Genomic DNA, 16,341 nt, shown 5'->3' with positions numbered 1-16,341 from the left:
CCCTTCTTATAGCTTTTTTAGTTGCCTTTGTTGGATTTCAAAGGCTTCCCAATCATCCAACTTCCACTCACTTTTGCTACCTTATACACCCTTTCCTTGTCTTTCATGTATTTCTTAACTTCCTTTGTCATCTGCGGTTGCCTACCCCTGCCACTTGAGAATTTCTTCCTCTGCGGAACATATCTATCCTGCGCCTTGTGAACTATTCCCAGAAACTTCAGCCACCTCTGCTCTGCCATCATCCCCACCAGTATCCTCCTCCATTCCACTTGGGCAAACTCCTCTCTCGCGCCTCTGTAATTCCCTTTATTCCATTGTGATACAAATACATGTGTTAATAAGACCATAAGGTATTGGAGTGGAAGTAGGCCATTCGGCCTATTGAGTCTACTCCGCCATTCAGTCATGGGCTGATCCAATTCTTCCAGTCATCCTCACTCCCCTGCTTTCACCCCATATCCTTTGATGCCCTGGCTAATTAAGAACCGATCTATCTCTGCTTTAAATACACCCAGTGACTTGGACTCCACAGCTGCTCATGGCAACAAATTCCACAGATTTACCACCCTCTGACGAAAGTAATTTCTCTGCATCTCAGTTCTAAAAGGACGTCCTTCAATCTTGAAGTCGTGCCCTCTTGCTTGACCATGGGAAATAACTTTGCCATATCTCATACAGGTAGTATTAGAATTAATATAATATTGATAATTTTGACCAAACATTATTTGATAAAGGTTTTTTATTCATCTTCACTTTGTGTTAAGACAAACCTATTCTTAACCATTTATGACATAAATTGAGTAGTACATTTCATTATGCCTTTATTTAGGAACCCTTCCTCAAAGGGATGTGAGAACAATCTTTGAATATGTTTTAAGACAGAAGGAAATAGATCATTAAAGTTTGCTGGGACTAGACTATCTTGTAGGGATAAAGTTACAATCAGATCTGTCACGTCCTTCCAAGTGGTGGAGTAGGGCAGAGGGGCTGAATTATTTACTCATGCCTCTAATTCAAATGTTCAGCTTTACTTCTAATTCCAAATTTACATTGAAGTTAATTACAAAATGTGCTTTTTTTTTACAGATGGAACACCAGAACTCGCTTCCCTAACTCAGTCATCTAGTTATCTTGGAAATCCTCCTGAGAGTACACTGGGTGACCTGATGTATCCTGAGATCTGTATGCTTGAGCTCACCCTTTTGAGTGTCAGCAGTTCTACCCTTGATGTCCTAACCTATGTGTTCAGGAGTCTGCTGGAAATTGTTAAACACAATGAAGAAAATGCTGCCTCCATATACCAGCAGGTAGAATTGAGTATGAGAGTAAAAATGGTGCAGAAATTAATTTTTCAGTCACTTTCTGTGCTAACTATTCAAAAATAGTACTTTTAATTAATAAATTTAATTAAAATAGCAGATTGTTTTATGTAAGTACAATATTCACTATATCAAATGAATGATTTAGAGTTCAGTCAACTTGCATTAATTGCTTCTGCTATTCCATGACCTGGAACTCCTTGTGCAATATATTCTACTTCAGTGGACAGTAGTTCAGAAACACAAAGAGGCTCCTGTCTGCACCAATGTTTGCTGCCTGGATTACTCTCTTTTTTTATTATTATGTTTTGAGGCACAGCGCGGAATAGGCCCTTCTGGTGCTTCAAGCCACGCCATCCAGCAACCCCTGATTTAACCCTAGCCTAATCATGGTTATTATAGCCAGGGGTGCTAAAGGAAACAAGTTACACACAAACTGACAAACAACCAATGTGCAAATGAAGACAAATGCACAAATACAATTAAATAAACAAATAAATAAATAATGCTGAGAACATGAGTTCTAGAGACGTTGAAATTAAGTCCATTGTCTCTCTCAGCATACCGTTAAGTGGCTTTTTTAGAAAAAGAAAACCTTGCCAAAGATGGGAGTTAAGTATTCTGTCTGTGAATGTTTCTCTTGAAGTATTTATCCCAAGGACACTTGAGTCTTTTGGGAGGGAAGGTGGAAAGCAAGCAACTGGAACTAGGCACGAAGTTGAGATTATTGTCATACGCACAGGTGCATGTGCAGTATCACAGGCATATAGCATCAGATAACAACATTTACAATTAAAATTAAGCTGAACATTAATTATACACAATAATACACAATCTTTACAAGAAAGAACACAATGTCCTTGCCTTGAAGGAATATGTTTAGAAAGCATCCCCTGATCACTGATGTAGTTAAGTACTATGCTGGAAATGTCTTGAACTGTTCTTGTCCAAACAGGTAATTGAGAATTTTCTTTTTTATAATGAAGTGTAAGTCTGCATTTATGACATTTCTAAACTGTGTTTTGCTTCATTTCAGGGAGCGGTAACAACTATCTTAAATGGTTTTCAGAGTATCTTGAGCCAATCTGGGATGAATTTGGAGGGTATGTATAAACGTTTGCTGAGACCTAATTATGTTGTCAAAGTGCATCACCAGAGTGCAGCGATCTGTGAATTCTGCTTTCTATTTAAATATGATAGCCCTTAGCAGATAGTAATCAATTCCAAGAACCAATAATAATCTTTCCTTGGTTTTACAGAGTGCCAGGCAGTTCTTGTGGAATTGTTGGTGACTTTAACCAAGTCCAGGTTGTCAGCAGAAGAATTGGCCTTTCTCCTGAGATTATTTTTGGAAAAGACCTCTCCAACTGTGAGTACGAATTGCTGTATTTAAAGTGTTTTTCAAAGCTGAATTCAGCAGCCAGATTAGGAGGGCAAAGCAGAAAGTCAGTTTTTCAGACAGTCGTATAATTTTTGTGAAGAAAACAGTGGAATCCAAGGGAAAGTATGCTTAAAAGTGCCGTTCTGAATGACATCATTTATTCTAACATAGAAAGTTCCAAATAACCAAACTGCAAAACATTCTAGTGGTCACAGTTTTATGGGAGAGTAAATGACATGATCTTTGAGCAGTTTATATCTAGGAAAGTTTCAACTATTCTATTTCATTTGTCTTGTATCTTCCTTGATCCTGCAAAAATAAATAAATATATGATGAGTGCCCAAACCATCACCTCTCCAGAAGAATTATCTGTATTTCAGATGATAACTGTACTCAAATATCCAGCATCCTGTTTGTTGAAGGAACAATGCTTGTGTTTTTAAGTTTGCTATTTTGTTTGTCAGTATGTCAACTTTAAAAGAAACATGAAAGCAAGCAAAGGCAGATGTTATGACAAAATGATGAAAAATAACTAAAATGAGCATGTGAAACAATTCTTTGGAGTTTATCAAATTTATGATTCATTGCACCAAAGTTAATTGCAGTTTGTCAGGTATGGTATGCCAGTGAATTTTGAAGTGTGCACCAGGGATCCCAACCTTTTCTGCACCGCGGACCGGTTTAATATTGACAATATTCTTGCCGATGGGGGGTGGGGGGGGGGCGGTGGTTGTTAATTACGACCGGAATATAGGCGTTAAGTCAATTATAAGTCACATAAGTCAATAGCATCATACTATTTTAAGTAACGTTTGGATATTAAATACACATGGTGCATGTTTTCCTTGTATGAACATATAAAATCATTGTAACACACCAATATCGCTGAATCAGTGGGAGCCCTGGGCTTGTTTCCCTGCAACAAGACGTTCCTATCAAGGGGTGATGGGAAACAGTGATACTCGAAGGGGGTTCCTTATGTCCAGTCTATTCCGCAATTTAGTTTTCATTGCATTCATTGCAGAAAACCCTGCTTTGGAAAGATATGATGTTGGAAATGGAAACAACGTCTTGTGGAGGTGGTGGCTCTCAGCACTTGTTTCTGTCCCGCTTCCTCATGTTTTTTCCACTCAAAAAATTCAACGGGTTTGTCTTTAAGTGCAGGGTGCTTGGACTCAAGGTGCCGAAGCAGTTTTGAGGGCTTCATTGCCTCATTAGACAGCTTGTCTCCACATATCACACACACGGCTTGGAGAATGCAAGTCACCGGTCGCAATAAAGCCATATTTTATGTATGACTCGTATTTTATGTTGAAGGAAGCTTTCTTTTTTTTTGCAGTCTTGGCCTCCACTGTCTGTGCGTTATCATCATTGTTAGGCCTTTTATGTCCCCTACCACCTCTTCTAAAGAAACTCTCAAGCGACGTTTGTTTTTTACTCATTGAGTAGTTGCAGGTTAATGACTGACTGATGACCTCGCGTGTGTTCAAGTTCAACAGTGCATGACAGGGAATGAGGAAAGGTGCAGCTGACTCATCGTTTCATATCGCCAAATCATATCGTTTCCTCGTGGCCCAGTAGCATATGCTTTGCGGCCGGATACCAGTCCACGGCTCGGTGGTTAGGGACCACTGGTGTACACCATGTTGACTATAGCCAATAATTCAAAAAAATATGATTGATACTTAGGTGTGGCAAGCCTGGACCCGGGATGTGAGAATGTATAAAGTAGGAGCCGTTGTGTCTCTTCTGTTCAAGATTGTAGCTAATAGTCTACCTCAACATCAATTTCCTGTCTTGTTCCATCAATCTTGATTTTTCCAAGACACAAATCTGTTAAACTCAGTTTTGAAATCAATGAATGACTGAGCTTCCAGCCTTTGACAGCATGATAGTGTAGTGGTTTGTGCACTCATTTTACAGCGCCAGCTCTTAGGTCAGGGTTCTTTTCCCACTGCTCTCTTAAAGAAGTTTGTACGTTCTCCCTGTGACTGTGTGGATACCGCGATTTCCTTCCACATTCTAAAGATTTACGGTTAGGGTTAGTAAGTTGTGGGCATGCTGCGTTGGCACCACAAGCATAGCCACACTTGTGGGCTGCCCAGCATAGTCCTCACTGATTTGATTTGATGCGAATTATGCATTTCATTGTATGTTTCAATGTACATATGGCAAATAAAGCTAATCTTTATTCTTTTAGTGGAGAGAATTCAATAGTTTTTTTTACTCAGTGATGAATCTACTCATTTGAATGTCTCCCTGTTGAGATAATGGCTCCTAATTCCACATTCTTCATTCAGAGGAATTCCTCCCCTGTCTTGTTTGTTTAGTCCTTTAAGAATTTTGATTATTTTGGTAATATTATATTTCACTTTAAAATACAGCCTCAATGTACTCATTCTCTCTGCATATGAAGAGCTAACCATCCCAGGGACTGTCTGAACAATCTTTACTGTAATCCTGTCTAGCAAGTACATCTTAAAATAAGATCATCTGAATTTTACTTGGATGTGGTCTGACCAAGGCCTTCTGGACCTGCATATTATCTTTCAGTGCCTTGTGTATAAGGTCCCTTTGTATGCTAACAATCTCCTGTCATTTTTCATAATAAAAAGTATTCAACACAGCTGATTAAGAGATGCTAGAACAGCTGTTAGTACACTCAAGTGCTCGACTGGAGGTGGAGTTCCAATAAGTTTATTTTTTAATGTTTTAATTTACTAATTGAAAAATTATTTTATAATTTTAAACCTGCTTTGCAATGTCTAGTTATTTCTGAATGTCAGTGTCATTTAAAAATTGATTCAAGGCCTTCCTAGCATTGAAGTTCCACATCAGCTTTGCTTTCTGTTAAAAGCTATCAGGGTTCAGGAGTAGCTTGGAGTTTGCTTGTTGCTGAATTCTCACTATGTAAGAGTAAAGAAAAGATGAAGATTAGCTTTATTTGTCACATGTACATCGAAACCTACAATGAAATGTATGGTTTGCATCATATGTATAGTGTGCTGGGAGCGACTCGCAAGAATTACCATGTCTCTGGTGCCAACATAGCATGCTGAACATCACACATACAAAGAAGTCAGCTTATTCAGCACTACCTGACCTAAATAAGTATGGATGGATGATGTCTGAATCAGCCCACTAATGCAGGGCTCTAAGCAAAACATTAATATCTTGCAATTGTTATCTTCATCTTGGAGTAGTTGCTACATGTTTTGTACAATGCCATTTTGAAGTATTAGTTTTTGTTTTTGTATTTCAGAAAATACTACTTAGAGGAATTCTGAGCATAGTGGAAGCAAATATAAACATGGACCCAATGCAGTACCTTACTTTCCCAATAGTGTTGAACACAAATACTTTCAGTAACATTTCATCCATTCAGAAAGCCAGCTCTACTACCAGCAGCAAGACCTCCAACCTTCTAAAGCGTGTCAAGTTCCCGCAAAACAGAAGAGAGACAGAACTTGAGAGATTATCGTCACCTTGGCACGTGGCTCCACTTCACCTGCCAGTTGTTGGTCAGAACTGTTGGCCTCATATGTCAGATGGCTTTAGTGTTTCTCTGTGGTTAAAGGTGGAGGTATCCAAAGCGACAGATGGGTTAAGTAAAAAAGTGAGAAAACAAAAACGAAATTGGCTGGCTACTTCCAGAGATAAGAGTGCTGACTGTGTTGGTAAGAATGGATTTAATATTTCATTTTTTATTTGAAAATAATGTATCATGAAATATTTTTTCAAAGAACTTTCTGCAAGTCATTTGGTAGTATTAGGTGCATTGTGGAAATTTGTGTGCAATTTAGCTTTTTTGTTTGATTTCACTGTACAGTTGTTCAGCTGTAATTTTTTTTCAGGAGATTATGAGCAGGGCTAAGTGAATGCAACTTGTTTACACTAGATAAAGTTCTTAAATAACTCTTTAGTGCCATGCGAGAGACATTATGACTTATGGTAAACCAAAACTGTAATTACTTTCTGTCTGAAAGATGTGAGATGCTTCATTTTGTTTTTCTTTAGCATCAAACAATTTGAAAAGTAATGATTATACAAATTTTGACCTTAATGTTGCACCATAGGTCATTATGATGTCATAACAAAATACTTGGGGGTTTTCCACAAATTTTGGCATCACATGAGAACAAAAGATGCTTTTTACTTTACTGTTTTTGCATGCCTACTACAGAGACACAAGATTTCAGTTCATTAACAATTAACTCAGTCTTCTCAATGTTACTATGAAAATGACAGCTGCACTGGTGACTGATACATTTAGAGCCTGATACAGTTAAAACTTCCAAGGGAAGCTAGGAATAGGTTGGACTAAGCGAATATTTAGGGTAACATGAAATGATTGAATATCTCGTGAATATTTGTCATGAGATAGACTAATCCCGCATGCCTTTTCTGGATATAAAATGAAATAAAACTTTAAAAATATACCTTGTAGCTTTCACAACAGTAAGTCCTTCAAACTTTGTAGTCAGTAAAATAAGTTTTCTCATTGTTGACATGCAAGTAAGAAGGTAGCAAGCTTAGATTCAGTGAGGTGTGAATACTAATTTTAATCCATTTTGTCAGCAATACCTTTGGTTCAAAGTTGTGGGATAAGTTTGGTCTAGGAGATGAGAAAGAACTCTGCTTCTGATAAGTCGTGCAGTCTTTTGCATCTTACAAGGCAGCTAGGACCTCAGCTAAACATCTCAATCGAAAGACATTGTCTTATTATTGAGTACTCCTTTTAATGCAGCATGGAGATTCCAGTCAATAAGCTCATATCTTTGGGGTTGGATTTGAAGAGTATAATAAAGTTCAAAGTAAATTTATTATCAAAATACATATCTCCTACCCTGAGATTCATTTTCTTGCAGGCATTGACAGTAGAACAAAGAAATGCAATGTAATAAACTAGAGCAGATGCTTCATAACCCACCATCCTTTCAAGGGTGAAAAATGCTTTAGAGTGGGAGACCTTGAGTTTTCTCTGCTGCGGTCCACAATTTGCACTGAGATCAAAATAAGATGAACCTGGCAAGGTTTACAGTAGATTTCGGTTTTTACTAAACTTTACTAGTTTTTGGTGAAGATTATATCTGTTTGTTCAATCATGCACCTGACAATTCTGATAATAGCTGCCTGTAAAACTTTCCATTGTACTGATAATGCCATTGAAAAATGTGTCTGCTCATCCATGCTAGTGATGCCAATGTAGATATCTTTTGTTTTGCAGAAGATGGAAAATCAACAGGGTTCTATTGCAGTGGAGTTTCAGATTCTTGTGCTAAATTGATGGAAGATGGTTGTCTTCATGTGATTTCATTAGGTTCTAAAACAACGATGCTGCAAGTTTGGGCCGATTTGAACACACGTGGCTTTATATTCAGGTAGTGTGAACTGCTAAATGATAATGCATCGCAGAGTGCAAATTCTTGAAATCAATAGGCTGCACTGAGGTTTAGAAGGAAAATGTATTATTATTATAAAAATGGATGATATTTATGCTAACTACATAATGCTTGTTCCCAAGAATATGTGAGAGTATTGGTTGTTTTGGAGAGCTTTCAGTAACAAATCATTTGAATTTTTTTGAAATTCATTCATTCCTGATCACCATGTATTTTCTTTTGTGAAGAATGGAAGTAACTTAATATACAGTAAGTCACTTTGTTAGAGTGGGATGTCAATTTAAATTGTCACCCAAAAAAGTGCATCGCAGTTTAGATAATTATCTAATGAGACATGAAATATGCTGCTAATTATTTTGATTTTTTTAATTGCCACTGTGGCTTTATTGGTGAATTAATACATCTTTCTAGCAATGCTTTTTATATCTTTTGTACTTGCTGCAGAGTTGGTTTAAAAAGTCATGCACTTCTCTGCTCATTTGCTGCTGAAACCTTTGTACATTCTTTAGTTGCTTATAGATTTGACAGCAATTTGTGCATTGTAATAATCATCTCTTGTTCTGCCTACCATCAACAAGTCACTCAGTACTCTGTCCCCTATGTCCTGTTATAGGACAACTGATACCTTGTCTTCCTCTGTTCAATGGCATACTTAAACTTTCAATTAAGCAGAGTCTCCATTTTAACATTCTCCTCTGCTTCAGTCCTACAACTGAGAAATTTGTACTTCACCAATTCTGCGTCTAGACAATGTCATAATTTAATCACTTCGCAATAGGTAGCTGTATCCTTAGCTGCTCGGGGCCCAAGCTATTGAACTCCATCCCTAAACCCCTGTCTACACTTTTTTGCTTTAAAATCTCTGTTAAAACATTACTCTGGGTAACGTCCCTTAATGTCTTCTAAGATGGATGGTGTCAAATTTCATTATTGGTACTCTTGCCAACCACGTGGTGATGCACACTCCTGAAACCTGTAAGCAAAATACAAGTTGATGTAGCTGTGTAGTTACTTAAGGAGTGCTATATTTTTATGATTCATGGGATATTAAACTGAAGTATCTGATCTGTCAGATAAAGGAAAGCAGGGATGGTGTCCAGACAATATTTAATTCTTGGTCAACATTACTAAAATGGACAATGTTATTAAAATACCTTCCATCCAGAAGCCCTGTGCAATGTTTTGTAATTTTGCAGTGACCGTTGCAATTTATCTTCTATTATAATAACTGTGTTTCAAAGCTGCTACACTTTTTAAGTGTTCGAGGTGTTCTTAGCTTGTGAAAGGCACTATATAAATATGAGATTTTTAAATCTTTATGCTCAATTTTATGGTTTCTAAAATATTAAGTGATTTGTTTTCTTGCTGTAGAATCTGCAATGATGCAAACGATGAATTAAAAACAGGTGTTCTGGCGCAGGCTGAGTCACTGCCAAATATCATAACTCCAGGCAAATGGCAGCACTTAGCACTGACTTATGCACAACAGACAGAAAACAAAAAAAATATTAATGCATTGCTTTCACTGTGGGTATCCGGGCAAAGGTATGTTCTTATAATTTATTTAGTCTCTTAAATCATTTTAATGATTCTAGTTGATACTTCAATCCAAGTACAGTGGATTCCGGTCAATTGGGACACATCAGCACCAGTACATTTTGGCCCAATTGTCAAAAAGTCACCAACAATCAGTGACAAGAATCATTGGTTTTTGAATACAAGCATACGTAGCTGATGTTGTTTAAAAACTATTCACTGTAAGCATGGTGTAATGTTTAAGTTGACTGGCGCTAGTTTGAAGCTGTTCGGCAACTAACTCCTGTCGCAAATAAGCAAATGGAATCCCAGCTATTTTCTTGATTAGTTTTTGTTTTTTTAAGAGTTATCTGAAATAAGTGGCTGCCCTGATTAACCGATGGCCCAATTAACCGGAATCCACCACGTAACTGATTTCAGGCCAGGTTATGCAGTCTACCCAGATCGATTAACTGTTTTAAGCCGTAGCCACACTGGTGATTTTACTGCACTGCTATTGGGTTATAAAAAATTGTTTCTGAATATTTGTAACCAAAAGAGAATCCAGTATTCACTGCATGTTGTTCTGTAGCGAGGGCCCATGACGAACATGATGGAAAATTAACAGGTTCATCATTTACAATGTATTAATCGTGTGCATTAATGAGGTATGATTGCTCTGGGACTTCAAATTTGCTGTTCCTCAGTATAATCAGTGAGTCACATTGCATTGATTCTCCACCGACTGGTTGCTTAGTCAACCTTTGTCTGTTTATGTATAGTTTTTTTTGTAGAATTCTGTTGCATTTTCCCTCTTAAATGTCTGCAGGAATGTGAATCTCTAGGCACCATTTGCTAACATATGTCAGAATCAGGTTTATTATCACTGACATGTCTTGAAATTAGTTGTTTTGTGGCAACAGTACAATGCAGTATATTTTAAAAAAATCGTAAGTTGCAGTAAGGAATATAAAAAGATAAATAAACAGTGTAAAAAAGAGCAAAATAGTGAGATGGTGTTCATGGGCCATTCAGAAATCTGATAATGGGGTGAAGAAGTTGTTCCTGAAACACTGAGTGTGTGTCTTCAGCATCCTGTACATCCTCCATGATGGTAGTAATGGGCAGAGGCTATGTCCTGGGTGGGTGGGGGTCTTTAATAATGGATGCCACCTTTTGAAGATGTCTTTGATGGCGGGGAGGCTAGTGCCCACGATGGAGCTGGCTGAATTTACAACTCCGTGCAGTTTTTTTCAATCCTGTGCTTTGGCGCTCCTCAACATCCTGTGGTGCAACCAGTCAGAATGCTCTCCATGGTAATTCTGTAGAAATTTGCTGTTGTCTTTGATGACATACCAAATCTCCAAATACTACTTTGACAATAATTGTATCCCTAGATAATGTAGTTCTAAATAAATGTATAATAAATTTGCTTTTAACTTTTGGACATTCTCTTCTCTATTCCATTTATCAGCAGTCTTGTTCCTTCAGTCTTGACCCTCTGTAAGAAACTTTGAGCAAACCTTAATTACTCCAGTTTGATTCAGTGAGAGTTTGGTTAACAATATCTCTGGAAGGCTTAGCCCTCATCTGTCAAGATTAGAACTATCGTGATACCTACGTCTATGGCTGAAATAAATGAGTTGTGTATTCTGGATATTACATTATAATCCATCACATCATATGCTGAGGTTAAGCAAGTTGAAACTTCCTGACATTGGTCTGAAGTTGAGCAGGTATTTGATAGGGGCCATTTAACCTCTTGACCCAGTTCTGCCATTCAGCGAGTACATACCTGATCTGTATGTTTGTTTATCCTGTCCTGGAGCCATATCCATCATCCTAGGCTAGCACAAATCAAGCAGTTTTCAATAAGCCTTATCCTCAACCTAACTCTTCTCTCTCTACTCCTCTTCATTCTGAACAGCCTCTTGAGGGGGACTATTTCAGATTTCCAGTGCACCCTGTGTGAAAAATAATGATCCAGCTCTAATGAGAAGGTTATCTCCCACTAGAGGAAATAGCTTTTGTTTATCTTACCAAATCATTTAATAATCTGAAATGCCTCCATCAGATCATCCTTTAATCTTCTCTAATAAAGACAATACAGGACTAGTCTACGAAACCTGTGTTGAACTGTTGGATTCAAACTACATTTATTATTAAGGTATGTATACTATATACAGCATTGAGTTTCGTCTCCTTATAGCCAACCATAAAACAAAGAAACCTAATAGAACCCATTAAAAAAACCGTCAAATATTTAGTGTGCAAAAAAAAGAACAAATAATGCATACAATAAAAAGTCAGCAAATAACATTCAGAACTAAAGTTCACAAAAGTGAGTTCATAGCCATGAAGCCATTCACAACCAGTCCAGGACCCCATTAGTTGCAGGCCAGAGCTTCAGTTCAGAGCAGAGATGAGCAAACCTTGTCGAGCAACAAGCTGAACATCAGCCCAGCCCATCCTTCACCTCTGGCCCCAACACCCTGACCTTTTCAATCTGGTCTGACGCTTAAATTGGCTAAACCTCAGCTCGTTCTTGCTCTCGGAACCGAGCCCTCCCTCTTCACTATGCTCTTGTGCCTGGGCCCTACTGCCTTGATATGGCCTGTACCCAACCTTTCAATTCTGTCCCGGTGCTTAAATTGGTCAAACATCAGCTTGTTCCTTGCTCTCGGGCCCTGCCACCTTAAATTTAGTCTGGCCCTTTCACGCCACAGCTGCCATGCACCTTTGACTTCAGTTCACACTGCAAAAATGCCAGATCATGCAGGCGGTTCAGAAACTCAGCTTGGAAACAGAAGTTCCAGGCTTTTGATTGCAGTGCTCTTTTTCCAGAAAAAGTAAGTTTAAAGTAGTTAGAAGTTTTGTTTGCTGCCAGCATGGCTTTGCTGAGTCTCACCAGCACTATCTTAAACTGGAATCCTTTATCATTCTAGTGAAGAATCCATTTATTCCAGACAGATGAGTAATCCAAACAACACACAGAAAACGCTGGAGAAACTCAACAGGCCAGGCAGCATCTATGGGAAAAGTGGACAGTCGACATTTCGGGCCGAGACCCTTTATCAGGACTGAAGATAAAAACATGAGTCAGAGTTAGAAGGTTGGGTGGGGAGAGGTGAAAGAAACACATGGTGTTGGGTGAAACTGGGGGAGGGGGGTTGAGTGAGTGAAGTAAAGAGCTAGGAGTTTGATTGTCAGAAGAGATACAGGCTGGAGATGGGGGAATCAGATGGAGGACAGAAGGCCATGGAAGAAAGAAAAGGGGGAGGAGGAAAGGTGAGGATGGGAAAAGGGAATGGGGAATGATAGGGGTGGGGAAACATTACCAGAAGTTTGAGAAATCGATGCTCAGGCCATCAGGTTGGAGGCTCCCGGATGGCTACCCGGATGTTCCTCCAACCTGAATGTGGCTTCATCACGACCGTAGAAGAGGCCATGGACTGACATGTTGGAATGGGAATGGGAAGTGGAATTAAAATGAGTGGCCAATAGGAGATCCCGCTTCTTCTGGCGGACAGAGCATAGTTGCTCGGCAAAGTGGTCTCCCAATCTACGTCTGGTCTCACCAATATTCAGGTACTCCCAATGTGAAGTTATTTTCTTTACCTTGGAGAAAACTAAAGGGATTTTTGAAACATTTTGTTAATATAACTAAAAATAAATATTTGATAGAAAAGTTCTAAGTAAATTTGCTATCAGAGTACATATGCGTCACCATATGCTACCCTGAGATTCACTTTCTTGTGGGCGTACACAGTAAATACAAAACACAGTAGAATCATTGAAAATGCACTCAGCAAATACAAACTTATGAGAGGTTCAAATAATAAGAAATTTTTCCAAATGGCAGTGATGCATAACACGAAGAGCATAAATTTAAGGTGAGAAGCAAGAGGTTCAGAGGGGATCTGAGAAAGGGAATTTTTTTTCCATCCAGAAGATGATTGAAATCTGGATTGCACTTCCCAAGAAGGTGGTGGAAGCTGATACTCTGAGTGAGAGCTTGAATCACTTAGGCATAGTAAGAAAGTGCTGGTACATAGGATTAGTATAGATAGCATAGATGATGGTTAACATAGATATTGTGACTTGGAAGACCTGTTTCTGTGCTGTATGTATCAGACCACTACAGGCAAAAGGGTTGGTATTCTGGAGGTGTATTTAAGAAAAAAATTACATAAGAGAGCTAGAAAAGTTTGAGCAGTGAAATGTTATAATCTGATTTGTCCTGCAGTAGAGATAAATTATGGAACATTGGAGAAGTGGTAGGAGCACTAGTACAGAAATGTTGGGTTACAATATTGTGTTCTCTAAACATAGAGAAAATTCAAAAATCCAAAGTGCAAAGGGACTTGGGAGTCCTTGTGCAGGATTCCCTTAAGGTTAACTTACAGGTTGAGTTGGTGTGAGGAAGACAAATGCAATATTAACTTTCATTTTGAGAGGACTAGAACATAAAAGCAAGAATGGAATACTGAAGCTTTGTAAGGCATTGGTGAAGCCCTCATTTGGAGTATTGTGAGCAGTTTTGTCCCCCTTATTAAAGAAGGATGTGTTGACATTGGAGAGGGTTCAGAGGAGATTCATGAAAATGATTCCAGGAAAGAAAGGCTTATCATTTGATGGCTCTGTGCCTGTACTCGCTGGAATTTAGAAGAATGAGGGAGGTCACATTGAAGCCTATCAAACGTTGAAAGGCTCGGATAGAGTGGTTGTGGAGAAGATGCTTCCTATAGTGGGGAGTCAGGGACCAGAGGGCATAACCTCAGAGTAAAGGGACATCTATTTAGATTGGAGCTGAGGAATTTCTTCAGCCAAATGGTGGTGAATTTGTGGAAATCGTTGCCACAGGTTGTTGTAGAGACCAGGTCACTGTGTGTATTTAAGGCAGAGGTTCATAGGATTCTGGATAAGTCGGAGTGTGAAAGGTTATGAGGCAAAGGCAGGAGAATGGGGTTGAGAGGGAAGTGGATCAGCCATGATCAAGTGGCGGAGCAGACCCAATGAGCCAAATAGCCTAATTCTGCTCTTGTAGCATATGGTCTTTTGGAATTTTGAAATATGATTATGAATCAAATTAGTATTTTTTTACTTTTGTGTTGTGGGAATTGTTTCTAATACATGTATATATTGCAGTTATCTAAATACTCTTTCGAATATGGTGGTGAACCACCGGCTTCAATTTTTGTCGTCCTGCTGTTCACTGTACTTCATGCCGATATTGAGGGGATCCCAGAATTTAGGCCCAGCAGCAATAATATAGCAATGAATCACAGTGATGTGTAAATTGGAAGGGAATTAACTGTTGATGATAATTCTATGCACAAACTGCCTCTGTCCTAGGTAATAGAGATCACAGGTAACTGTAGCGCATGTTATAAATGATAAATGTTGTGGTCAGACTATACAGGTGATGGACTGAATTAAGTTGGTGGGTAGTGGATATAATATCAATGAGGTGAGCTGCTCGGTTCTGGATGGTATTGAACTACAGTATTGGAGCTCCACTCATTCAGATAGATTGAGAGTACTCCATCACACTTGTGATTTCTGCCTTGTTTATAATGGAAAGAATTTGGAATGCTAAGAGGTGATTCACTGGGTGCAGGACACCCTATCGCTGACCTGCTCTTTTAGCCATAGTATTTATATGACTATTCCAGTTGCATATCTGGTCAGCGTTCACCCTCAGGATAATATTTGTGAGAATTCGACAGGTAACAATTATTTGTACTGTGGGTGAATATAGTGTGTGAGACTCTTACATAATTGGTAACACTTGAGCTTAAGTTGATTATCCTGGCTCAACATAGAAAGGTACTGAGCTTTCTCCTTCTTTTCCCAAGTGATTAGATTGAACAGTTTTAACTTAATTGACCAGAAGTCATTGAAAATCAAATGTTGCAGATACTGGCAATATGAATTCAAAACAGGAATTGCAGGCAGAATTCAGCAACTTGTGTTCTGATGAAGTGTTTTTAACCCTGAAAAATTAATTATGTTAATCCTTGATATTATTCAACCTGTAGATTATTTCCAACATTTTTTGTGTTTTTATTACAGTGATATTATCTAATTTAAACTTCAAATGGGTGCACTATGACACTGAAAAAGGGATGAGGTGCAAGACACAGCCAGGAAACATACACAGTATATGTTTTCTGAAATGATCAAAACGTAATAGTAGTAAAAAGCAAATAGTAATTGAGTTCATTGAAGTTACTTGTTAAATTACCTTTTAAAAGTCAGGGTTCAGCAGTATTGCAATTCAGACCAGTGCTTTTTACGCATTATTGGCTACATGCAGTCACTCATTATATTAAGTAGTGTGTAATGCCTTAAGTGAACAGAAATCAAGTTAAATGAATGAATGAAAACATGGCACATGGAATAGAAAAGGGAAAATTTTGTGATCACCCACATCAGTTTAAATGGTGAGAGATTAGATGGTATGATGTTCAAAGAGGCCTAGTGCACATGTATTTACATTATTGAAACTAATTTATAGGTGGCAAAAGTGATTAAGAGAGAGGATTATGAGACATTAAGGCAGTGGTCCCCAACCACCGGACCACGAGATTGCTAGCGGGCTGTGAGGAAACCATATGATTTGGCAATATGAACCGATATGAGTCAGCTGCACTTTTCCTCATTCCCTGTCACGCCCACTGTTGAACTTGAACGCACGCGAGGTCCACAAGAATATTGTCAA

General features: G+C 38.5%; 1 protein-coding gene across 4 annotated transcripts in view; it reads left to right on the top strand.

Annotated features, from left to right (window-relative positions):
• lyst (lysosomal trafficking regulator) overlaps positions 1–16,341 on the top strand; it is a 291,632-nt gene that overhangs the window by 155,894 nt on the left and 119,397 nt on the right. For all 4 annotated transcript variants that reach the window (XM_072251045.1, XM_072251047.1, XM_072251049.1 and 1 more), the window contains 6 exons: positions 1,087–1,307; positions 2,356–2,422; positions 2,579–2,688; positions 5,963–6,377; positions 7,928–8,081; positions 9,474–9,647. In XM_072251045.1, the coding sequence (XP_072107146.1) occupies positions 1,087–1,307; positions 2,356–2,422; positions 2,579–2,688; positions 5,963–6,377; positions 7,928–8,081; positions 9,474–9,647 (1,141 nt within the window). The remainder of the gene's footprint in view (positions 1–1,086; positions 1,308–2,355; positions 2,423–2,578; positions 2,689–5,962; positions 6,378–7,927; positions 8,082–9,473; positions 9,648–16,341) is intronic.

This window comes from Mobula birostris, chromosome 2, assembly GCF_030028105.1.
Source record: "Mobula birostris isolate sMobBir1 chromosome 2, sMobBir1.hap1, whole genome shotgun sequence".
In the NCBI taxonomy this organism is placed as follows: Eukaryota; Metazoa; Chordata; class Chondrichthyes; order Myliobatiformes; family Myliobatidae; genus Mobula; species Mobula birostris.
Note: the sequence above shows the minus strand (reverse complement) of the source record. Positions and strands in the feature narration are given on the sequence as shown.